At 37.2% G+C, this 25,947-nt stretch overlaps 2 protein-coding genes across 5 annotated transcripts in view; one reads left to right on the top strand and one right to left on the bottom strand.

The window, feature by feature from the left end:
- Positions 1-14,886, top strand: part of LOC131168028 (acyl-coenzyme A oxidase 4, peroxisomal-like) — a 44,103-nt gene extending 29,217 nt beyond the window's left edge. For 2 of the 4 annotated variants that reach the window (XR_009140211.1, XR_009140210.1), the window contains exons 11-14: positions 7,957-8,128; positions 8,238-8,330; positions 14,327-14,526; positions 14,659-14,886. Coding sequence is in view for 2 of the 4 variants with exons in the window: in XM_058127177.1 (XP_057983160.1) it covers positions 7,957-8,128; positions 8,238-8,330; positions 14,327-14,458 (397 nt within the window). In the remaining 2 variants the exon portion in view is untranslated. Of the gene's footprint in view, positions 1-7,956; positions 8,129-8,237; positions 8,331-14,326; positions 14,631-14,658 lie in introns of those variants that run through there. The other 2 variants (XM_058127177.1, XM_058127176.1) reach the window with 1 other exon arrangement.
- Positions 14,887-15,418: 532 nt separating this feature from the next.
- On the bottom strand, positions 15,419-17,356 carry LOC131168027 (protein ZW2-like). The gene has a single exon (XM_058127174.1). The coding sequence runs from the start codon at positions 16,353-16,355 to the stop codon at positions 15,606-15,608; it is 750 nt and encodes a 249-aa protein (XP_057983157.1). The 5' UTR covers positions 16,356-17,356; the 3' UTR covers positions 15,419-15,605.
- Positions 17,357-25,947: the final 8,591 nt, after the last annotated feature.

The raw sequence follows: 25,947 nt of genomic DNA, 5'->3' as shown, positions 1-25,947 counted from the left end.
TCTTATGTGTCTAATAGATTAATGAAGTATATAATGCATTTTGTTCTATTAATTAATTTAGCGCACACAAGAATTTATCATAGATAAGAACAATGAGAAGTATAAATACGCACACACATGTAATTTTTTTATCAATGGTGGTTTAAAACAAATGTAAACTTGTTGCCCTTACCAAATAACTTAATTACTCAAACTAGAGGATCCAAAATACACTAAAACTCTTTCTAAGAAGGGCTAAAAGCTTAAAAATGCAAGTACGCTAATATGCACAAGGTTGTGCGTTCTTCAAAAAAATTCACAGCCGTTACACCTGCTTCTTGTTATGTAACATCCGCTACCCCCGCTTCCTGTTACACTTGTTACCGTTATGTTACGCTACCCATAACTGCAATTTAAAACCATGCTCTAGATTTCTTTAATGTTTAGAGTAGAAATCATGGCCGTGATGGCCACTTGGTCACGGTGATGGGCGTAGTGGCCATTACAGCTGCAATTGTGTGCCGTAGGAGTTGCTATGCTGACAGCCCCCATGATTTTTTTAATCTAAAACAAGCTTTCGTTTTCTATTGCGAAGAAGATAGAGAGATTGCCCAATTCCAATGCACTAATCTGCAAGAAGATCGATAGGTCATGGGTCTAGTAAACTCACTTCATCATGCAGCTGAACAATGGCGATGGGTCATCTTGTGTAATGGTTAGATGCCAATTGCAGATGTGTGTGTGTGTGTGTGTGTGAGAGAGAGAGAGAGAGAGAAAGAGTCATGTGAGTCTTTGACTCTCCATATGGCTTATTCCTGTGATCAAGGCATGCATTTGTTGATCTATTGCATGCTTCCACCCAGGGTTAGCAAGTGTTCAACATGCGGGAAAGGAATAGGAATTAAGGAAATAGACAATGCAAAAGAACACAGAGGATTAAGATGGTGAAAAACTGAAACATAATGAGCAACAGGATAAGTAACTATGGACTGCTGAGTACATGTTTTGAGTACCTTTTTGGTGAGCAATGGGCAAACTCAAGTCACATTGGGATAGATCTCTGGAACCATAAGTCGTAACAACAATGGGCAAAAAAGGCAACTGCATGGTGGTAGTGATGTTTATGCTTTCTTTTTGTCATTCATAAACCTCATGTCAGTAGATGGATTTGGAAGAGGATTAGATTTGTTGAAAGGTATAAGGTTATGAACAGGAGGACCAACATAGGGAGAACCATATGAATCAAAATAGATTCATCCAAGGAGGACCTGACAATAGAGAAATACTCACCTAAAAAAGGTGACATCGACACTCATATTTTTTACGAGTGTGAGGATCATAACATCTATGTACTTTCTAAGTTCTTGACTACCCAACAAAGACACATTTAACCACTTGAGAAGAGAACTTGTCTTGACCAGTATGTGAGACATGAACAACACGTGCACTTAAAAACATGAGCCACAACAGAGAACATGGATGCTTCTAGGTACACAATGTAGAAGGAAATTTTTTTTCCCTAATTCACTAGAGGACATCTAGTTGAGGAGAAAACATGTAAAAAAAGCGTTGGTCCACAAGGTTTTAGGAACATGCATATGATGGAGTAGAGACCATGCTATGTCAAGTAAATATCTATTTTTTTCATTCAACTACGTCATTCTAATCTCTTTGGCAAAGAAAAAAGGACTGAAGCTCATTTTGAACAAATTGAAGTGCATTATTAGATTGAAAATTTTGAACACCAATGCCAAATTGTGTTTTTATTTCTTGGATTTGAGTAAATAGATAAAAAATTTAGACCTATTCTTTAACAAATAGATCCAGGTCATTTGCGACAAATCATCCGCAAAGTATTGATGACGAGTCAAATTCTTCACACGAACCCCAAATATTTGAATGAATAAGAGAAAAAAAAAACTGATTTATTGCAAGACTTGACTCTAGATGTAAAAAAATGCCCTAATATGCTTTCCCAACTGATATGCGGAATACTTAAAGTGAGTGTTGGAAAGTTTCAAATCTGTTTAGTCAACTTTCCCATTTTTCTATGAGAATCTTAGATGTAAATGTGTGAATATCCTAGAATATTTAGTTTCCTTAGAAGTTAGCATCTTTGGTTCTTTCTTTTTATTCTTCTGCTGTACATCTATTTATACAGACCTGTACCTATTTTACAATTAATGAGAATTATTTCCACTAGAAGCTATCTCAGTCCCTTAGATTGCCTAAAAAAACTGTTTCCTACATGTCGGATAACATCAGCTCTGCCACTAAAAGTGTTTGGATGCACTGTATTTGTTCATATACTTACCAATCTTCAATCCAAGCTTGATCCTAAGGCAGAAGAATGTGTTTTCCTTGGATATGCTCCTAATAAAAAAGGGAACCCTCTGACTAGGAAAATTCATATTAGTATGGATGTTGTTTTTATTGAAAACCAGCCCTTTTTTGGCCATAACTATCCTCAGGGGGAGAAAAAGTAAATTGAAGATGAGTTCTGGAAAACCTCTAAGCCTCTTCTAAATGTTTTCCTTGACATTGACATCCACTCTTGAAAGGGCCAGGGAACTGATACTTTAACTAGCGAAAATAATGGAAATCCTAGTCTACCTATATAAGGCATACCTTGATTCACAAACAGGGGGAGAAGTACTATCATATATTCCCTCATCTGAGCTTCGTGTTATACTATAAGAAGAAATCATCAGAATAATAGAGCTCTTTCATCAAATCCAGAGCAAGGCCAATCATCATCACCTACACAAGTTGGTCCTCCTTCGCATACTCCAAGTACTTTTTCTTCTCCAGATCCTTGTTTTGATCATCTCCAAATCCTTGTTTTGATCATTCTTCTGATCTTGACTTGCCCATTGCCCTTAGGAAAGGAGTTAGAACCTGTACCACATTTCCTATTTCCAACCATTTATCCTATCATAGAGTCTCCGATTCTAATAAGGCCTTTACTTCACAAATGTTTCTAATCTGTTTATTCCAAGAACCATTCAAGAAGCACTAGATCGCCCGGAATGGAGATTGGCTGTTCAAGAAGATATGGATGCACTAATTGCTAACGACACTTGGGAAATTGGTGACCTACCGGAGGGGAAAAAGACTGTTGGCTGTAAATGGGTATTTACAGTAAAATTCAAGGCTGATGGGAGTATAGAAAGGTACAAAACAAGACTTGTGGCGAAGGGGTTCACTCAAACATATAGAATTGACTACCAGGAAACATTTGGTCCTGTAGCCGAGATGAACTCAATCCATGTTGCTCTCTCTAGTAGCTCACTCTGACTAGACCTTATATCAACTAGATGTGAAGAATGCTTTCTTAAATGGAGACTTAGAGGAGGAAGTCTTTATGGATCTACGGCCAGGATTTGAAGGGAAAGGTGGCAAAGGCAAGGGGTGCAGATTAAGGAAATCATTTTATGGACTCAAACAATCTCCTAGAGATTTCGCTTTGGGAAGGTAGTAAAGAGTTACGGCTACAGCCAAGGTCAAGCCGATCATACTATGTTCTATAGACACAAGAGTGAAGGTAAAATGACCATCCTTATTGTCTATGTAGATGATATAATTCTGAAAGATGATGATAGCAATGAGCTAGAGAGGTTAAAGAAGATCCTTGCTCAGGAATTTGAGATCAAAGACTTAGGCAACTTGAAGTATTTTCTTGGTATGAAATTTGCCAGGTCAAAGAAAGGACATTTTGTTTCCCAACGCAAGTATGTGCTTGATTTACTTAGAGAAATATGTTTGCTAGGGTACAAAGCAGCAGAAACATCTATAGAGCTGAACATAAAACTCCAACCAGCTAAGACTGAAGAAGTGATCAACATAGAGCAATACCAAAGATTGGTAGGGAAACTCCTTTATCTCTCTCATTCACGTCTTGACATAGCCTTTGCAATAAGCGTGGTAAGTCAATTTATGCACTCACCAGGACCCGAGCATTTTGATGCTGTGTACAGGATTCTAAGGTGTACTTAAAAGGGACTCCAGGTAAAGGTTTATTATTTGGAGGACATAGGAATTTACAGGTTGAAGTATACACTGCAAATTAGGCTAGAAGTATCACTGATGGAAGATCAACTTCTGGCTATTGCACCTTTGTTGGAGGAAACCTAGTAACATGGTGCAGCAAGAAACAAAATGTGGTGGCAAGGAGTAGGGCAGAGGCAGAATTTAGGGCTGTTGCTCATGGAATTTGTGCAGCACTATGAATCAAAAGGCTGCTGGAAGAATTAAAGGTTACTAATTCACTACCAATGAAATTGTATTGTGACAATAAAGCTGCTATAGCTATCGCTCACAATCCAGTTCTTCATGATAGAACTAAACATGATGAGGTAGACAAGCATTTTATCAAGGAGAAAATTGATGAGGGCGTAATCTGTCTACCATATATCTCGACCACCGAGCAAGTAGCAAACATACTGACAAAGGGACTGCCGAAGAAACAGTTTGAAAACTTCATTAGCAAGCTGGCTGTGGAAGATATCTTCAAGCTAGCTTGAGGGGGAGTGTTGGAAAGTTTCAAATCTGTTTAGTTAACTTTCCTATTTTTCTAAGAGAATCTTAGATGTAAATGTGTGAATATCCTAGAGTATTTAGTTTCCTTAGAAGTTAGCATCTTTGGTTCTTTCCTTCTTGGTTCTTTCCTTCCATTCTTCTGCTGTATATCATTTATATAGACCTGTACCTATGTTACGATTAATGAGAATTATTTCCGCAAGAAGCTATCTCATTCTAGAGTGAGAGATGGACTTGAGCATAGGAAAAACTTGTAGTTTTTGAAGGGATGGATGACCCAAACAGGTGTGCCATTTATAAGGAGAAACACCATGAGTAAAAATGGAAGAAGCCTTATGACAAGAACTGGTTCCATTATGACCTTTGTTGGAATAGTATAGGCCATCCTTCCCAAGCCCTCAACCAATCCTCTTTTTTCTTTCTCGAGATCCTGAATAACACAATGAGAAGGAAAGATTGTCATAGAAACAATTACAAGACTTTAATTGACTAACTGACTGATCATATTCAAAGGAAAATTTAGGCATATATAACATAGAAAAGAGGTGTAGAAGGAATTGAATGAATATTGGCAGAACTAGAAACCGGTGTAACCAAACCAATAGGAAGAGAAATCTTAGCGTGTAAAATAGTGGGGTTCAGGAACTTAAACAAATTATGACTACTTGTGATATGGGAGGAGGTGCCAAAATCTATAACCCAAAGTGAGGAGGATGAAGAGGCAAGAAGCCCGGTTGCACCTAAATTTGCTGCAATAGAACTAGATAGAAAAGATTGAGTTTGGAGTTGTTGAACCATACAAGCAAGATTGTAAAAATCCTCCAGTGACACAATAGATGACGTACTCAACTCCCTAGTGGAGTGGCAGGTGTATTTGAAGTGTCAATAGTTGAATCACCCTTCACAAGAAGTTTATTGGCCCAAATTGGCTTCCCAGGGAGATCCCAACAGCAATCAACAGTATGATTGTCCTTGCCAGTTGCCACAATGTGTGCAAATACGATAATTGCCACAACGAACCCCTTGTCCTAATACACAACCGCTGCTAGGACCACAATCCAAACCTCTCGTTGACTTACAGAACTTCCCCTACTATGGTTAGAGGCTGTAACCATGGCTCTATTATCATGGGAAGGAGCTTGAGAAGAAGTAAGGCAGCACACACTAGCACTAAACAGCATTTTCAGGACTTCAAGAATTCTGAACTTATAACACTTAAGACCTTCCAAAATACAGAACTTCAAGAGGCAGCTATGACTACAGAACTTCAAGAGGTAGCTATGACTACAGAACGGAGCTTACAATATCCTTGGAGGAATTACTTAACCACAAAGAACAGGGCAGGCCACAGCAAAGTACTGCCGACATTCAATAAACAACCTGGCAGCAGCTATAGGCATCATGGCTAGCAGCAACTGGAAATGAATGCAGGAAAGGACAGGAAGACCGATCAAAACCAACCAGAAATTGGTACAAGATTACCAGCAAACAATGACGAAGACACTGTAAACCACAAACAGAATACAACTGATCCCCTAGACTGTGGAACAAAGGAACAGAGACAGCAGAATTCTAGGCACTGAGTATAACTGACTTCACATCAGCAAATAACCACAAAAACACACAGCCCTACCAAAGATGCTGGTGCAACCTAACTAAGAGGAAGGGTGTCCCTAAAAGACTCAAACGAATCATAAAATCAGATTTGAGAACAGATTAGGGGAGGATAAGAAAAAAAATGAAAAAAAGAGTATCAAAAACAATTTAGATAAATCAGATTTAAAGGAGGTCAATGCTCTAATACCATGTTGTAAAGTTGGAGGAGAGAAGAAGAGGAAAAACTAGCAGTAGTTTCCTGGAGTCTACGTACAACCCCAGGTCTGCCTTCTTATGTATTATTAATAATAAATTCTTAAGGACAAAAATACCCCCATTTACACAACCTAATACTAAAATAACATATTCTCTTCCAACAATAATATATGTATGTATAAAGGGCATCCCTCGGCCACAAGGCTCCTAGCCTTGGAGGGTAGGAGAAGGGATGTATATGTATGTATAATTTCTTACAAACAGCATGCTGAAATTAATATAAAATTTATTTTCCCAACAAAATAGTATTTGTAGATAGAATAAAGTGATTCAAATTACATTAAAATAATATTTATAAGTTCAATATATCATATATGCACAGTTGTCTGTGCTCGAAAGAAATTTACAGCCGCTGCAGCCGCTTCCTGCCGTGTGACATCCACTTCAGCTGCTGTGTAACATCCACTTCCCCTTACAACTATGACTGTTTTGCAATGTTACCCCGATTACTATTTAAAACCATGAGTGTTCCCCTCACCCCCTCCACCCCAGCTATCCTATAGATCTATTCACTTCTTCACAGACAACAAATCCTGCACAGACCTCTGTACTCTTTATGCCATTGGAGGTCCAAAGTAAAATTGTTTAATTGCTACAAATAGTTTTGAATTTTGATCTCAAGCTTCATAGTCTGCTTAAAGTCAAATCAATGAATCCCTGATCTTGATTGCAACTGAGTGCAATTCATCAACACAGGCATTTAGCGCTTTCAACTATTCTATGTTGTCTAGGAAGTGAGAATTTTGAAGTTTTGGAGTTCTATGCTTCAAACATAGTTGCTAACCCCAACAAACTGCAAATTGTTATGCACATCTGAAAACATGGTAAATTCTTGTTCTAAAGAATGCTAAATCTAGCCATTCAAAAGTTTTAATTCAATATTTTTCATATAAATATATATTTATTAGTGAAAGTGGTGTGTTATTACATCATAATTTTATCCTCAAATCATTTTCAATCTACTTCACCAAATAAGATATCTGTTTTAGATTTATGCACACCTCAACTTTTTCTCTTAAATATATTAGTGTTACACACATTATTTACTAATATACCAATGGATGTGTACCTCTAACTTACTATCTTTTAAACTATGTGTTATACCACAATCCTGTTCCTGTTCCTCAAATAGGAATATTCCTCATACCAGGTAACATTGGTTCAAATTATTTTTGTTCTGTCGCTTATTATCTTCTATACTGTGTGGTACACATCATGTGCATGTGAGATTGCACCTTTTGTTTTGATAATGGAAATCTCTGTCTTCCTTTCTCTTTTTGTGCATGTGTTTTTGTGTCTCTCCTATTTTTCCCTTTTTCTTTAAGAGGGTAAGTCAGGGTTGCCTCTGTAAGAGCTGCAATACTGCACAGGAATTAATACAAAATGTTTATTTTTTATGCTATATCTTTCAACCTATTTTTTATGCTATAACTTTCAACCCAACAGCATGCTATTAGGCACCTGCAAAAAATGGTTTTTGTGTAGTTTTTACAGAGCAATGCAGGCTAAATTCTTTTCTAGCACATTATTTTGGTATACTAATTTAATTTTCTGTATAATTGATAGGTATCTAAATGAGAGAAAACAGTTTGGAGCACCATTGGCAGCTTTCCAAATAAACCAACAGAAACTTGTCCGCATGCTGGGTGATGTTCAGGGCATGATTCTTGTGGGTTGGCGTCTTTGCAAGTTGTATGAGAAAGGTAAAATGACTCCTGGGCATGCAAGCTTGGGAAAGGTAAGGTTAAAATTTTAGATTAGTTTTTTTTTTTCCCTTTTTTCTAGTCTTTTTTTTTTTTTTTTTTATCAAATTATTTTTGCTGTTGACATATTTGTTCAATTTCCAGTCCTGGATTTCCTTGAGAGCGAGGGAGACTGTTGCTCTTGGGCGGGAGTTACTTGGTGGCAACGGAATCTTGTCCGACTTTCTTGTTGCAAAGGTTTTGTTCGGATATTTCTCTATTTCTGTACCATTATGGTGATTGGATTTGGACTCTGTTGGGTGGTTCATACTGCATTTTTCATGGGGTAGAATCCAAATCCAAGTGGCATCATATGAAGATGAGTTGATTTTCAGCTCAAAGTCATGTCTTGAAATTCAACCTACTAACTCCAAGAAGAATTTCCTACATTATACCCAAAAGAAAGAAAAAAGATAAAACTAGAATGTTAATGCATTTGTTCCTATGGCATTGAACTTCTTGCTTGCTGCCTTTGCTGGCTTCATTCAAATCATACGTTTTATGGTATGGCTATAAAATTTGTTTGTTTATACATAGTGCTTAAAAAATTTCAATCTATTATTTAGGATTAACATACTAGGACAGCAAATATTTACTGCTGGCAAATTAACAGCTTTACTTGGCTATCATTGATGTATCTTGAAATTTACATTTGGGGCTGTTAGAGGTTCTTTATGTCTTTTTTGTATTTTTATTAGTACATGTGTTAATATGTTAATTAGTGAGAGTTAGTAAGGGTATTATTGTCATTAGAATGTATTTAATTTGGATTATATGTAGCGGGAGAGACCTATCTTCAAGTTAGGTCATTCATTTTAATCAAATCTTAACATGGTATCAAAGCGTGATCCAACCTAAACGCTATCCCCTCAACATCGCTGGAAAAACCATTCCGCAGCTATCCTTCCCAAATCCACCTCCACCCCACATTATTTCACAAAACCAACCATACACCTAGAAATAGAAACCCCCCGAAACCTAACCCCACAAAACCCCATCGCCAGAGGAGCCCTCACGGGCCCCTACGTGCTGACCAATTTCCGGCAGTACCGACCCTGCATGTCAGCGCATGAGTGAATTTCTGACCTTTTTTTTTTGTTTTCCCCTCTGCCATGTTCTTATTCCTTCTCTAGACAATATTATTAAGCTGTTGGGCCTGTTTCTTGCTAAAAAGTCCAACCTTTTTTGACCATGCACCCGCAGTATTCAAGTAATCTTTGTTCAATGTCTGCGTAGGCTTCTTTGTGAGTTTTTTGGAGCAGTGGCAGCATTTGTATGTTCAGTTGTGAGGCTGTGGCAGTGCTATATCCATAGGTGAGTTGTTCACCTTGTCCATGGTTGCGTCAATGCTTCACGTAGCTTGTGATTGCTCCTGTTGGTTTTGATTGTTCTTCTTGTTTGACATTGGTGTGGTTGCTGATTTGTGAGTGTTGATATGGAGTCTATGAATCCCAAAAATTTGTTTCCTACATCGCTACCATAAATAATGACTCAAAAGTTGGATGGAAAGTACTATGTTCAATGGTCTAAAACTGTTCGAGTTTATTTAGTATGATTAGGAAAATTTGACCACTTGCTCCAATCTGATCCTTCTGATGGGAAGAGAAAAGACGTGGGTTTAAGAAGATGCCTTGATTGTTTCCCTCTTGTGGAATTTGATGGAGCCACAAATTGCACGGATGTGTATGCATCTAGATACGTGCAAAGAGATTTGGGATCATGTCAAACTTCTATACTCTAGTAACATTACATGTATGTATGATTTATCCCATGAGTACTTTTAGTTACAACAAGGAGATACGAGTATTGCGGATTATTTTGAAGAGATGAAGCGTATTCATGAGGAGCTTAACATTGTGCAACCTATAACTGCTGATAACTGCCGATGTTCATGAGATACAGAAGTAAAGGAAGCACATAACAGTTCTTTGTGTTCTAGTAGGCTTGAGACTCGAGTATGAAGCAGTCCAGTCCCAAATACGTGCCAAACTGCCATAATTTGTTGATGTTTATTCTTGTGTCATTCGTGCTTCCTTTAGCACGCAATCTCTTGCTCTTGCATCAAGCTAGTTCTCTACCAAATGACCGCAAAAAAGTTATCGAGGTGGTTCGAGTGGTTGTAGTCTTAGAGATGGACGATGTAGAAGTACTCTTCGCCAGTGCACTTATTGTGGATGGAGTAATTATACTATTGAGTAGTGTTGAGATCTTTACGATAGACCTTCATGTGTTGTCAATGCAACCACCATCGAATCCTCACCATTGGGGGCCGAGTGGGGGGCAACATACTGTGTCCATGTTAGAGGAAGAGTATTCCAAGTTCCAATAATATCAAGTGTTGCAATAAGCTTCTCTTCCCATTGCATCTCTTGCGCAAACAAGTAATCCCACAGTATGCCTGCCATCTAGTACTTCTCGTTTTAGTCCTTGGGTTAGATTCCGCTACCACTAATCATATCATAGGTATACCTAGCTTCTTCTCCATTCTTCAATGTCTTGTAAATTTACCTTGTGTTACTCTTGCTGATAGATCCACCATTGCATTCAAAGGAATTGGGATTGTTAATCCCACTTCAATTTCTCTTCCTTCAGTTGTATATATTTCCAAAATTCCTTTCAATCTTATGTTCGCTAGCAAAATTACTAAATCCATGAATTGTTTAGTGACATTCTTCGTTGATTCTATGGTTATTTAGGATTCGAAGACGAGGAAGATGATTGGTGGAGGGTGTGAAGCTGGTGGACTATCACTTGCCTCTATCTCCTATTTCCTACTAGCTGCACTGCTGCTGCCACACCTTTTCAAATTCACTATTGCATTGGTCGTCCTTCATTAGAAAAGTTAAAATGCCTTGTTCCTAGTATGATTTATGTGTCTAGTCTCAATTGTGAGTCTTATTAGTTAGGAAAGTCACCATCGTGTTACTTTCTCTTTCCGAGTCAATAAACAGGTTGCGAGCCCTTTTATGCTAGTTCATTCTTATGTTTGTGGTCCTAGTAGGGTTGTGTCCAAGTTGGTTTCCCTATACTTTGTAACTTTTGTGCATGATTATTCAAGAATGACTTGGTTATATTTAATAAAAATCGTTTTGAGTTATTTCATGTATTTTGTGCCTTTTGTTCTAAAATAAAGACTCAATTTGGTTTGCCAGTTTGAATACTTCGAACTTCAAAGTGATAATGCTAAAGAGTATTTCAGTCCACAATTCACCACTTATATGACTCAGTTTGGTATTGTTAATCAATCATCCTGCGTCCACACTCCTCAACAAAATAGGGTTGCAGAGAAGAAAAATAGATATCTTCTTGAAATCACTCGCACCTTACTTTATCAAATGCATGTACCAAAAGTGTTTTCAAGTGATGCTATACTTACTGCTTGTTATTTGATCAACAAAATGCAAGCCTCTATTCGTAGTAGTAAAATTCCTTACTCTATTATCTTTTCTAATTCACCTTTATTTTCTCTCCCTTCTCTCATGTTTGGGTGTGGGTCCTTTGTTCATCAACTAACTCTTGGAAAGGATAAGTTGAATCCTCGTGCTATAAAATTTGTCATTTTGGGCTACTCATATACTCAAAAGGGATATCGTTGTTATATTCTTATGTTGTGTTTTTTTTTTTCCTGATATTATTGTTTTTGAGTCTATACCTTACCACACCTAGTCACTGAGTGCTTCTGAGGTCAATGTGTCTCTACCTAATCTTCTAAATTATACTTTGCTATCCTTGCCCAACCAACCATCTGAGTCTCCACGTAGTTTGAGCCCTTCTCATTGTCTTGATCATACTAATTTGCAGGTGTATTCACAACATCGGCTCCAAGGAAGAGAGTCCCCTCTTGCTTCTACTACCATGCCTTTGGTTTCCTCGTCTGATGATCATACTATTTGGTAAGCTTGCCAAGGCTTGGGTCCTTAACTACAAAAAATAATATTTATAAAACCTAACTATCCCAAGTTCAGTAGAAAGTGGATAAGTAGAGTATTGATCCACGGAGACTTGAAGCGCAAATATTAAACTACTTCCAATTTAATTTACTAAAGTCTTGTGAAAAAGAAGTGAAAGATGGTATTTTGCAATGGTGATTGTCTAACAACTACTGGAAAGCATGTAAATGAAAGCAAGTAAATCTAAACTACCGGAAAGCAAGTAAATTTCTAAATTACCCTACTCTTACAAAGCGAAATTGTGATCTGAATTAGACGCTGGATGCCATGCCTCTAACTACACTTATCCAGACTTCCATAGAAGTACTAACCCGAGCGGGCCAAAGCGGGAGAGGGGTGATCGAGGGCACAGGGTAGTAAGGGTGCACCAACCGTCCGGAGTACGGTCGGGAACTGGAGTATACCCTGTATCAACAATAATGAACACCTCCGCGGTTCTGTAGCCGACTATTTTCCTTTGACTGATACGTAGCAGTGCTTATCCTTATTTGTAATCTTTCATCAAACACATAGCAAGTAAATGGAAAGCAGTAAATTGAAAGCATGAGTAAAAAGATCATCCCTTTATCATTCCAAACGTTTGTCACTAACGCCAAAAGTACAAGAGGAGATCCTAATACACACGGCTGTTGCATGAACGTCGTCAGTTGTCACAAGCCGTCGAACACTCCATACACAAACCGAAACTACTCTACTCCTACTCTAACTTGGCTTTCAATGACTTCTTAGGTCTGTCACTCACCTAAGAGAGGCCAAAGAGGAACCCAGAGCTTGTGTTCGTAGCAATTACTTATAGGCTCTAGGGTTTACAAGGTTTGTTTTACAATAATTCGCATCTTGAGATATCATAAAGGTGCACGAGGGAGAGGACACTTATATCCATGGATATGCAGATGTAGATTGGGCTAGGTCGCCTTTCGACTAGAGATCCACAACTGGGTATTGTATCTTGGTTGGTGATAATTTGGTTTCTTGGAAGAGTAAGAAACAAATTGTGGTGGCTAGGTCAAGTGCTGATAAGAATATATAGCTATGGCTCACACTGCTTGTGAACTTGTCTGGTTAAAGAACGTGTTGGAAGAATTGGGTATTTCTCATTCTCAGCCTATGAAGTTGATGTGTGGCAATCAAGCTGCTCTTCATATTACCTTCAACCCGGTCTTTCATGAGCGAACGAAGAACACTGAAGTTGATTGCCACTTTGTTTCGGAGAAACTTGTGCAGAATTTCATTACTACCGCTTATGTGAAGTCGGATATGCGGCTTGCTTTTTTGTTAACCAAAGCATTGTGGGGTGCTCATGTTAAATTTTTTTGTAACAAGTTAAGAGCATATGACATTTATGCTCCAGCTTTACTTTTATTATTATTATTATTATTATTATTATTATTATTATTATTATTAAGTGTGTTAATATGTTAATTAATGACAATTAGTAACGGTATTATTGTCATTAGAATGTATTTAATTTGTATTATAAATAGAGAGAGAGATCTATCTTCAAGTTGGATCATTCATTTGAATTATTTTAATCAAATCTTAACAGGGGCATATGACATTACATAATTAGAGAAAATGGGGGAAAAAGGCATAGGAAAATATTTTGTTGACATTGTGCTTTGAGTGTTATTGAGTTCAGGCTCGCAAACAAAACTCGTAGAGAGCTGGTGTTGCAAAGATTAGCGAGTTTCAGACTTCAGACTGTTCACCAGCAGTTTGTTTTTACGAGCCCCCTGATTTGTGCAGGAATTCCTTGGAGGGTCTCACATTTGTCTAATGCATGTGATATTCTTTAGTGAGCGATGCAAAAACTTCTATTAGAAGAATGATGGAAATGTAATGGTGTCGGAAAAAATTCTGGTGGATGAATGATGTATGATGAAGCTGTTTTGATGTGAGATGAGATCCATACCTTGTCACATGTTAAGAGCTTGGGAGTTTTAAGCTTTGTCATTAGAGCCAATCTAACAGCATCCCATCATTAGGCTGTGTTGCCCGAAACTTGTAGAGAAGAGTGATGGATATAATAGCGTGAGTGTGTAAGGACAAAATCTGTGCCTTGTTCTGTTAATTCCCTAGCATTGGATATTACTGTCTGTCAATTTTCAACTGAAGGATATGGATTCCATGATTTTTAATGTAATAAAGATGAAGAGATGGGGAGGCATTACCCCTCCCATGTGCAGGGATCCTTAGTATGAACTATGAACAGGTTACTAATGTACTGTTTTTGTTGGCTTTCAGGCATTCTGCGATTTGGAGCCTATCTATACGTATGAAGGCACCTACGACATCAACAGCTTGGTCACTGGCAGGGAAGTAACTGGCGTTGCCAGCATCAAACCTGCTGCATTGAACCAAAGGAGCCGCCTTTAACTGCATAAATTCTGTTTGTGGACTTATACCTGGGAATTTGTTGGCGGGACAAATCCCTTGGTAGATGGGTTAGTTGATACACAGATTGTTGAACAAAAATATAATGAAGCATAATAATTTGCTACTGTTGTATGCCTTGCAATAAAGATAAAAGAAAGGAATTTCAATGCAACTGATTATTCTCTTTGTTTCTGAAATAGTCGGTGAAATTCTATGCATAGAGGAGCAGCAAATCACTCGAAGCTTGAAGCTTGAGCAGGGTCGCTCAAAAGTCACGCCAGGGATGAATAGAAAACCGGGTATTGCTTTTCATGTTAATTGACTAATAAAATGAGTATAAAGATCATCCTAAGTCAGGGACGAGGATAATTATGTTTTAGCGATTGTAGAACTCACAACAGTAATGATTAGTGGAGCATTGGATGGCATTTCTACCCTTTAGTTGCATGGAGGGATTAATTGGGGGATATCACCCCTGCTAATCGGTTTGTAGAATGCATATAAAAATTATTAGGTTGTGCTGTGTAAATATATTATATAAAAAATTAGAGATCCATTATTTAAATTCATTTAAGAAAAAGGCTCGACACTTTTGGGTTTACTTATAACTTAAACCTTCTATTTGGAAGTGAGCTTTGGGAGTGGAATTCTACAAAACCTAGGAGTTCGAATAAATTCATGTTGGAATTCGGAAGTAGGACATAAAATTATGTCAGCATATATACATAGCAAAAGGAATATACTGCCCAAGTCTTTTGAGGCTTAAAAGATGTCCGCAAATTCCATATGTGAGAGGTTAGAATTTAGATGTATAGATTTAAATAAAATATAAAATATAATTATATTTAATTTTATCTCAAGAAAAAATTATTCACATTTTACATTTATTTTTAAAAATTTTATTTTTTGACTTTCACTCGTAAGTAAAATTAAGAAGGTAAATTAGTTATTTCATAGTAATTATCAAAGGGTAAAAATTATTTATTAATAAATAAATAAATAAAAAGAAGGGCATTGCGGTGCGGAGCCTTTGGCAGCCAGAGCATGCCCCAAAAAAGAAAGATACGAAAAAAAAAAACACACACACACACTAAAGAGGTTCTCCTCTCCTTCTCTACCTGGCTTGCGAACACACACTATCACTCTGCTACCGGTTCCTTCCTCTCTCGCCGTCTTTCTCCAAACCCCAAGCCCTAATTTTGGTCTGAAGCTGAGTCGCCGCCGCCAAGAACCTCACGTTCTGTGCCGCCGTCAGTATCTCTACCACCCTCGCCGTCGTCCTCATCCTCAGCGCGTCGGCCCTCCCCACCACCCGCTCCATTGCCACCCTCACGCTCCCCACCATCTCCTCCGCCTGCCCCATCCTTCCTCCTCGCTCCGCCTGCCTCGCCGCCTTCAACAACGGCGGCGCCGCCACGCTCTCTTGAACCCTCGCCAGCTCCTCCGCCAGAGCTCTCTCCGCCGCCCTCGTCTCCTCCCTCAACACCCCTATCTTGCGGTTCTGCTCTTCCGAAAGATCCCCCACCGAATCAGCCACGAGTCGAAACGCCAGACCCGGCTTGAATCCAGCGATCCAGAAGAAGCTCTGCTCGAAGGAGCTAAAACAGGTGCGGGAGAAATGGACAAACACGTCGCGGTGACAGTCAATCGATTTCTCCGCGTAATACTGTTGGTAGTGAGCCAGGACTCGCGAAACCAAATCGTTGAGGTCATGTTCGCTAGATTCGTGAAGGTTGAGCTGCACGTGGAGGAGTTCGTCGAGGTAGTGTGCTTGGCGAACCAACCAGGCTTCGAAAAATGCCTCGAAAGAGCTGGCATGGTTGCCGCTACTCACTGATCCTGCAGACATTGTAGTACAGTATAAGAACTCAGGGAATGAGCACACGGAGACGATCATGGCGATGATGGAGTTCTTATACGATTCTGGGGCGGTGAAGTTTTTGATAATTTCTTAATGTTGAAGGGAAGATGATTTCACCCTGATGGATGAAAGATTATAATGATCAATTTCTTAAAGCCAAAGAGAGAGAAGTCACCACTGGTCACCGCCTCCGACTGTCAGTTGTCGACTACAGGTATACGCGTGTCATTCGTTGGTCGAAGCTTGCTTACCGCCGTTGCAGATGTAGCCAGAAATCTCTTTAGCCGACCTTCAGCTGATAAGCACATACCCATATCTTTCTTGGTCAGAGCGGGCGGTTGGATGGTTCCCACTTCATTGGAGATAGAAACAATCTCTCTTTTGCTACTCTCTCTCTCTCTCTCTCTCTCTCTCTCTCTCTCTCTATACTATTCTGAAGGGAGACAAGCTAGGGCACTGCAGTAGACCTGTCGTCTGCTTGCGATTTAGCTCAGGGACGCAGCCAAATAGTGAACTTTTGACTGAAAAAACAAAGGGCAAAAGCAAGTTCATGGCGTTGTCCACAACTCTGACGAGAAAATTGTATTTTTGAGTTTGGACTGATTTCATATGGTTGGATACATTCCCATAAGCTGTCTGACTATACCTAGAGAAGAGGCAGCCTGTCTACACACATTTGTGACACTTGTTTTGTTGATGTAGTCAAGATAGATCCAAATTGAAAAAAAAAAAGATAAAAAAGGAAGGTTACCTTAAGCACAACCTTCACAACCACATCAACATGGAAAAAGGAGCACCTGGGTCTAGACCTGACAAAGCGGATCGGGTCGGTTTATTCGTGACGGATAAGGCGGATTATCGGATGAAAAAATCATAATCCATATTCAACTCGTTTAAGTGGCGAATTAGGCGATTTCGGGTCGGATAATTCATGGCGGATGGGCGGATAATCCGCCATTCTCAAATATAATTTTATTAATAATTTATTTTTGTCATAATAATTTAAATTGTATATGATAACTTGCAATTAGTTTGTGTATTAACTTTTTTAGTAACTATATCAATCATTCAATCATTTATACTAATTAACAACTCCTAATTCATGCAAGTAAAACTATAAGCAATAAAACATAATAAATTAATTTCAATCCAACTCAAAATAAAAACTCAAATTGTGTGACTCGTGTGAGTCTAAAATGTAAACATTATAATTGTTGTTACAGCATGTGAGTTTTTTTAAATACAACTATTGTCAAATCGTGTGAATCTCTCAAAATAAAACAATCAACAAATTAAAAAAAAAATCTCAATCCATCCTTCAAATAACTTCAAAATCATTTGAATGCCTTAAATTAATTGAAATGCTTTCATTTGTGACATCAAAGCTTTCATCTTCTTCTCCTCGTGTGCCTATCATGAAAGAATTCAAAATATAATTTAAGTTATGAATCGAATAACATAAATTGAACTTATTGATTAGCATCTCAAAAGTTACAAGTTATCAAATTGGGAAAAAAATTTACAAATAATTTATTCAATACTACAAGTTAAAATAACAAACAAACAATAATTTATTGACTACATAATTTTCGAAGATAAATAGAAGCACTGGCTGCACAACTTGTGCTAGTGTAGTAATATTCAAATAAAGTCAAAAAGAGCAAGATGATACACTAGATGAGGTATGACCTGCTCTTTCAGCTTGAGCAATATCTTCAGCAAGTTCTTCCTTATCTACAAAATCTTCAACTATATTCAAAATTCAAAATATAAATAAATAAATAAATATTGCATAATACATAGTAATTATAATATAATTAAATAAGCATACCTCCTTGACTATATAGCTAATCACGAGTTAAAATGATAGTTTCAGCATTATCAGGCGTAAGAGAATTACGTGACATATTTATCACTTTTCCTCCAATACTAAATGCTGATTTCGATGCAACAGTTGATATTGGAATTGATAAGATATCTCTTGCCATTCGAGAAAGAATTGGATACCTATATTCATAACTCCTCCAAAAGTCCAAAATATCCAATTCTTTATCACAATATACCGTCCTCTCTCTAAAAAACATTTCTAGTTCTGACATTGGAGCTTCTTCATCTTCTTTAGCAAAAGTTTTAAAGCCCTAAAAACAAGTATATAACAATAGAAATATAAAAATTTTATAAATGTATAATAAAAGTAAAATAAAATTTGTACTTAAAAAAAATCTTACTTTTAGTGTCATATCAACTGATGTTGCAATAGGTGTCATATGACCACGATCATGACTAATAGTTGCTTCAAAGGAAGGCATTTTCTTAAAAGTTGAAGGGGAGTGGTGCTTCACATACTCATCAAAAAGTGAATGCATCTCACGCTGAATGTCGTTTACTCAATCTTTTCAAGACATTGGTTGCACTTCTTTTAAACAAAAAGATACAAATTGTATCTTGAAACGAGGATCCAAAATAACAGCCATTGCCAAAATTTTACTATAATTTGACCAGTATTTGTCAAATTTCCCTTGCATTTGAGTAGCCACATTCCTTAAAAAGACATCATCACCTAATGCCGCATTAAGTAAAGTTACTTGTACCTTCCATACTCCTTGAAAGTATAAATTTGCAATTGGATAAGATGTCCCAGAAAAAAGATTTGTCAAGTCATAAAAAACCTTCAAGAGACTAGCAATTTTCTCAATTTCCTTTCATTCGTCATCGTTTGGGCAAAACTTGAAATTCTCCTCACTAAACCTGAATTGGCAAATAGCATCTCTATAGTATAAAGCACTTTCAAGCATCATATAAGTAGAATTTCTTCTAGTAGGACAATCTTGGCGAAATCCTCTCACACATGGCACTCTTACCTTTTCACAACATTCATGAAATCTAAATTTTCGATATTGTGAATGCTTCACATATTTGACATAATCTCGTATTTTGTCCACAGCGAAATGAGATAATTTTAGGCCATCTTGGACAATGAGATTCAATATGTGAGTGCAACAGCGAACATGAAAAAATTTTCCTTCCCTTACCAAAGCATTTTTCAAGTTCAGATTAGACTTCAAATACTCTACAAAACAATCATTGGATGTAGCATTGTCCAATGTTATGGAAAATAGCTTCTTGTCTATACCCCAATTCACCAATAAGTCCATGACTTTGTTACTAAGTGCTAGACTAGTGTGTGGAGGAGGCATGCTTGAAAAACTCAATACTTTCTTCTGAAGCTTCCAATTTTTATTCACAAAATGTGCAGTTAAACATAAATAGCCATCAGTATTTAACGAAGTCCATAAGTCCGAAGTAAGAGAAATTCTACTAGAATTATTCAATAAAAGCTCAAGAATGTGCTCTTTTTCCTTGAAAAAAACCCTCATAACATCAGCTTTTGCAGTATTTCGTGTCACAAATTTTGTCTCTGGATTTAATTCTAAAGCCCATTTATGAATTCCTTCATACTCAACAAAAGAAAATGGCAAATTGTGTCTCACAATTGCCATTGCCAACTTCCTACGTTGTACAACTTGATCAAGTTTTCGGGTATGCAGAGACAACTTTCCATCACCTTGACTCATTAGCATTTGTTTCAGATCATTATTTTTCTTTCCCATGCATTTTTTTGTATGACAATGTAAGTTTGATGTCCCAGAATTCTTACTATGGTAGAAATATTTCTTAGGACAATACTTACATTGGGCATATTGTTTATCTCCACTTTCAATCAACTCAAAATCTGTCCAAATACTAGATGTTTTTTTCCTAACTCTTTTTACCTGTTGAGTTGTTTCTTTTGTAGGTTCTGTGTTTGATGAATCTGGCAACTGAACTTCTTCTTCACTCATTTCATCATTTTGATCAATTGAATTCGCTATTGACTAAGACATTTTTTTCCCAAATCCTTGTAATGCACTGCAAAAAATTATGAAATGGGATTAAATGTTTTAGTTGACACTAAAACTTTTCAGTTAAGAAATAATGCTAAACTTTTAATGAAATTAACTATGCACATGGTACAAAAATTTTTGGACAAAATTACCTTTAGATGTCAATTAATCAAAGTTGGTAAGCTTGCCCTTTCATAAATATATAAATTCAGTTTCTAACAAACTCAAATCTTCGTAGATATATGTCAACTATCCAACAATTAATTTTTTTTTTTTTTTAAAAGAAAAGATTAGGCTTTAATAAATCTTTAAAAAAAATGTGCCAATTAAATTCCCAAGAATTTATCTTACATTTGAGACTATGAGTTTCGGGTCTTACATTTGAAATTGTGTAAACTTAGACAAAATATAATGCAAAATTGTATTAAATTTCTTGCAAATCAACACAAATTCAAATTCAAGCCTAGAAATATATGCTCCCAAAAACTATTGATATCTAAAATTATATTCACTTATTCAACCCTTGAGGTTTATTATTAACGCATTTTAACTTGGATTTGTTTTTAAGAAAGAAAAGAAAACATGATTTTTAACTCATTAACTTGATCTCAAAAACTCTTATAAGGCACTTGTTGTTTATTTCACCCTTACCTGCTAAAATTCAAACAAGTATATTTTTCCATCTAAAGGTCACTAATTGATAATTGCCTATATGACATATAAATGCAATTCATACATATTTGTGCATTTATTAGTGAGTGCATCAAAGAATTTTAAATTTTTTTTTATTGGATCATATCAAGAAAGATATTAATCTTTAGTACCATAACTTTTAATAAAAAATGCTAAGAACCTGCAAGCCGCAAAGGGGACGACTGGGCGAGGCCTGCAAGTGCAAAGGAAGACTGAGCGAGGGGCAGGGCCGAGGCCGAGTGGCTGGCGAGAGATGAAGATGACTGGGCGAAACTGCAAGCCGCAAAGGATGACTGGGTGTCGGTGAGGCCGCGAGGGAATCGTGGCTCGTGAGTCGTGGCCGTGGCTGTGGGTGGCAGTCAGCGACGGCAATGGGAATCACCGTCGACTCGACGTCGTGGGATCACCGATCACTGGGATGTGGCTGCGTAGCTGGAAAGGATGAAAATGAAACCCTAATCAGGTGAGGATTTGAGACTTGAGAAGGGGGCAGGCCGCAGGGGTTGCTTGTGGCTGTGTGGTGTGGGCTTCTGCTGCTTCTCCGTGCGTGTCAATATGTGGATTGTGGTGAGCGTGGGCCGTGTGGGTAGTGGGTAGTGGGCACTGCTTTTATGGGCTGCTGGGCTTGAGGTCTTAAGCTTTTATGGGTTAATTAGTTATGAAATTTTAAACGGTTTGGTGGATATCCGCCAGATAAAACCGACCCGACCCGCTAAGGAGGCGGATATGAAAATTAAAAACCATATTTGACTCATTTAGCAAGCGGTTGATGATAAGTCGGTTAAAACGGATCGGATGCGGGTCGGATTAAAGGATTTTTATCCATTTTGCCAAGTCTACCTAGGTCCACCTTGGCTGCCATGCACCTCGGCCCACCTCAGCATCATTGTTGGTCTCCATGGCCCAATCAGAACTATTAGGATGATTGGAGAACAGCCTTTGCTCCAAGTTAAGGATAAGCACCTTGGTCATAAAAATGACCTCCAACCGATAACGGATAAACCTGGAAGGTAAGCTGAGTCGTAAGCACTTCGATCACTAGGATGGCCTTTTTTTGTCCAACCAATAATATGGACTAGCTTGGAATATTACCCTGCTCACTTCAAATACTGTTGTAATATGTGGCTCATATATTGAGTAGAATGTATGTATGAAAAAAACATGATAGAAAAATAGAGAAATTGACTTGTAGGAAGAAACCAACGACGGTTTGCTTGAAATCGTCGACGGTTTTGTTCGATTTCTCAGTGCTGATTTTCAAATTTTGGAGTAGGAAGTTGAATAGGTTGGATTTCCGCCGGGGGGGGGGGGGGGAACCACCAAGAAGGTTATATATAAATGTTGTATGTTGTAATCTATGTCTTTTGACATAAGATAGTGAAAATCACTATCGTTTGCTCTTGTGTATGTAGGTATTGCCAAACCACTTAATTCTTTGTGTCATTGTTTAATTGCTTTCATATAATTTGTGTGATTGTGTTTTTCTATATATTTTATCGTTGTTTGTTGTATTGTGTGATTTGGTTTTTCATTACGCATTAATTTACACACCAAATTGGTATCAGAGCATTAGGTTATAATGGCTTCTAGAATTTCTTCTGCAAAGTTCGATGTTATTACATTCGATAGAACGAGAAACTTCGTACTATGACAGAGAAGGGTTAGAGGTCTATTAGTGCAATAAGGTATGGTGAATGCATTATATGGAGGACAACCGGAAGGCATGGACGAAACAAGTTGGAAGGAGTTGGGAGCGAAGGCTGTGGCGACTATCAGGTTTTGTCTGGCCGATGATGTGGTGTATCACGTCATGAATGAGAAATCTCTTGTGACAGTTTGGTAGAAACTGGAAAGTTGGTATATGTCCAAATCTTTAAGGAACAAATTGTATTTTAAGTAGAAATTGTATTGGCTTAAGATGGCGAAGGGTTCAGACTTGAACCAACACATCAATGTATTCAATATGATAATAAGTGATTTGATGCGGGTTGATGTAAAGTTCGAGGAAGAAGACAAAACATTGATACTATTGAATTCCCTACTTGCGTCTCATATGTATGAAAATCTCGTTGCAACTCGGACATAAGGGAAAAAAAACCCTAAATTTGGAAGAGGTTACAAGTGCTCTGCCAGTTTTTCATTAAAGGAAGTGATGAGATTTCACAAGGTGAAGGGCTTGTGGTGAAGGGTAATCATGAATGTGGGAGAAGCAAGTTTTGGAGCGAATTTGAGTAATTATAAATCTCAGTCCTAGTCTAGGAAGAAGAAGGATATTCAGTGTTTTAAATGCTGGAAAAAAGGGCACATAAAATCAGAGTGACCGGAGGGGAAGAAAGGGAATGTAGAAAATGAAGAGGATTCGTCAAAATAAGCAAATGTAGTGGAAGAATGAGACCTAAAGAGTAGTGATGGTGATATGCTTTCTATTTCATTAGGTTCAAATCGCCTCACAGAGTCTTGGATTGTAGAGACCCGAAGAATTATTGCAATTAAATTGTAAAAGAATGAGAAAAAAAGGAAATTTCAAAGGAGGATTCAGTAGGGTCTCGTCGACGAATGTTTGTCGACGAGAAGTCTTCTTGGACACGTCGACGTGGACATATGTCTCGTTGACGAGAACTTGCCGAAAGGGCTATTAAGGCCTGAAATTTGTCGACGAGGGTTATGTGTTTGTCGATGAATCTCCTTCTTGGACTCGTTGACGAGGCCATGTGGCTAGATGCCTATAAATAGCCAAAAATGACATTTCAGCGAGGAAAATCAAAATCTCTCTCTCTCTCTCTCTCTCTCTCTCTCTCTCTCTCTCTCTCTCTCTCTCCAATTCGGTTCTTCCCCCTTCTTTCTACCATTCTCGCCTCGTTTCTCCCTGTTTCGACGATCAAAAGCCGCCACATTGATTCTAAGAAGATTTTCTACAAGTCTGCTGGAACAGATTGTTGATTAGGGTAACTTTGACACCATCCCAAAATCAGGGTAAGTAGATTATTTAGGTATTTTCAGTATTATCAAGTTTATCTGAGCTCATATTTTGTATTGTATGAGAATATACTAGTGTTTTGTGGAGTAAAATTAGTGTGTTATAATTTCAGGATTATGGTGTTTTTAGGACCCTGCAGGCATGGGTTGAGGACCTTAGCGGTTGTTTTTTCAGGAACCCAGGTAAATTATAATTTAGAAAATTACGAATAGGCAGATTCAGGAAATGTGAGTATGATGATTTTCTGGGAAATTCAACGTTTTACTGAGAAATTTGTATATATGTAATTATAGGATTTTGAGATTGGTACGCCGAGGGCATGATGGTTGAATTGGAGGCAAGTCTCCCAGTCAGATAGGTAAGGGAAATATGTTATGTTAGAAATTTTAAAATTTTATCAATAATATATATATATATATATATATATATATATATATATATATATATATATAGATTATCTTCATAAATGAGCAAATTTTACAAAGTATAAATTATCTTCATAATCAGAAAATAAAGATTCCAGTACAAGTGTTTTTATTTATTAGTTGTGTGGCATGAGTTAATATCTGTACAATTTAGAATTTATAACAGTCTTTTAGAATATCATAATTTACAATATTTTTGCACAAGAATATGTTTTACCATATTCTACGAGCAAATTTTACAGAGTATAAATTATCTTCATAATCAGAAAATACAGATTTCAGTACAAGAGTTTTTATTTATTAGTTGTGTGGCATCAGTTAATATCAGTACAGTTCAGAATTTATAACAGTCTTTCAGAATATCATGATTTACAATATTTTTGCACAAGAATATGTTTAACCAGATTCTACATAAATATGAATTACAATATATTTACCGACAAATATTTTGTAGATAGATATTTCACAAGACATATTTTAGGAACAGATATTTTACAGTATTTTTAGATTACCATGATTTTCAGAATTTCAAAATTATAACACTCAGATATTTCAGCTTATTCAGTCAGATATTTCATTTTATTCAGATAGATATTTCAGTTTATTCAGTCGGATATTTCAATTATTTTAGTCAGGTATTTCAGTATTTTCAAATCAGATTTATAGTGTTATGATTATTTTGGAATCATGATGAAATAGTAAGATAATTATATATTAGTATTATATAGTATCAGATCCTAATGAAATATTTCAGTTAGATTAAATGATAGTAATGGTGCAACCCCAAGAGGGGGGGTGAATTGGGTATTTAAAAATTTGTTACCTAGGTCTACAAATATTAATAATAATGTAATTTAGCCTAGGGTCAGTCTATGCAATCATCAAACAACCATACACGTGCAGTAAATGTAAATTGCAGAAATGTAAAGAATACGCACGATATGTTATCGGGGTTTGGTCAACTGTGCCTACGTCCCCGCCTTGGCTACACCAGTACAAGGATTACCACTAAAATGCTCTCTTAACTGGGTGGAGCGACACCTATTCAACCAGGTCAATTTAAGGGGCTGACCTCAACTGACACGCCTTAACAGGATGACGCGCCTAGCTTTCCTAACCGGGTCTAAGCCAATCCAGGACTATACCACAGGACTAGTCTCCCTCTTCAAGTCCGTGCCTGGAATACAACCAATGTGTATAAATTGCTTATACACGTAAATGCGCTTCAACACAAGCAGATGTGTGCACCAATATAGCTCAACCAATAATGTAAGAACAAATGATATGTAAATATGCTCAGTGCTCTAATGTGTGCTAAACACTCAATCACGTATATATTTTCAGTCCAGATCTAGAGTGTATATCTAAGCAAGATTTGAAACACACTATTTGAATATCACAAAATCAGATCAGGGTTTCAAATATGCTAAGTAAGATAAATCGATCTGATTTCAAATATGCTAAGTAAGATAAATTAAACAAATTCAAAAGGATATTTCAATGAATAAAGCATAATGGAGTTGTTTGAAAGACTAGCTTGTTGAGAAAAGATTTTGTACACAAAATCTATGTTTAGTTAACTTGCAACAATGATGCAAGAACCAAAACCCTTAAAGTTTTTCTACGCTAGATTTATCAAATGAAATTGG

The sequence above is a fragment of the Malania oleifera genome, chromosome 11 (genome assembly GCF_029873635.1).
Source record: "Malania oleifera isolate guangnan ecotype guangnan chromosome 11, ASM2987363v1, whole genome shotgun sequence".
NCBI lineage: Eukaryota > Viridiplantae > Streptophyta > Magnoliopsida > Santalales > Ximeniaceae > Malania > Malania oleifera.
The sequence above is the reverse complement of the archived record's forward strand: the minus strand, read 5'-3'. Positions and strand labels throughout refer to the sequence as shown.

Excerpts from the sequence above, each read along its gene's own strand:
- LOC131168027 (XM_058127174.1), bottom strand. The coding sequence starts at position 16,355 with ATGATCGTCTCCGTGTGCTCATTCCCTGAGTTCTTATACTGTACTACA.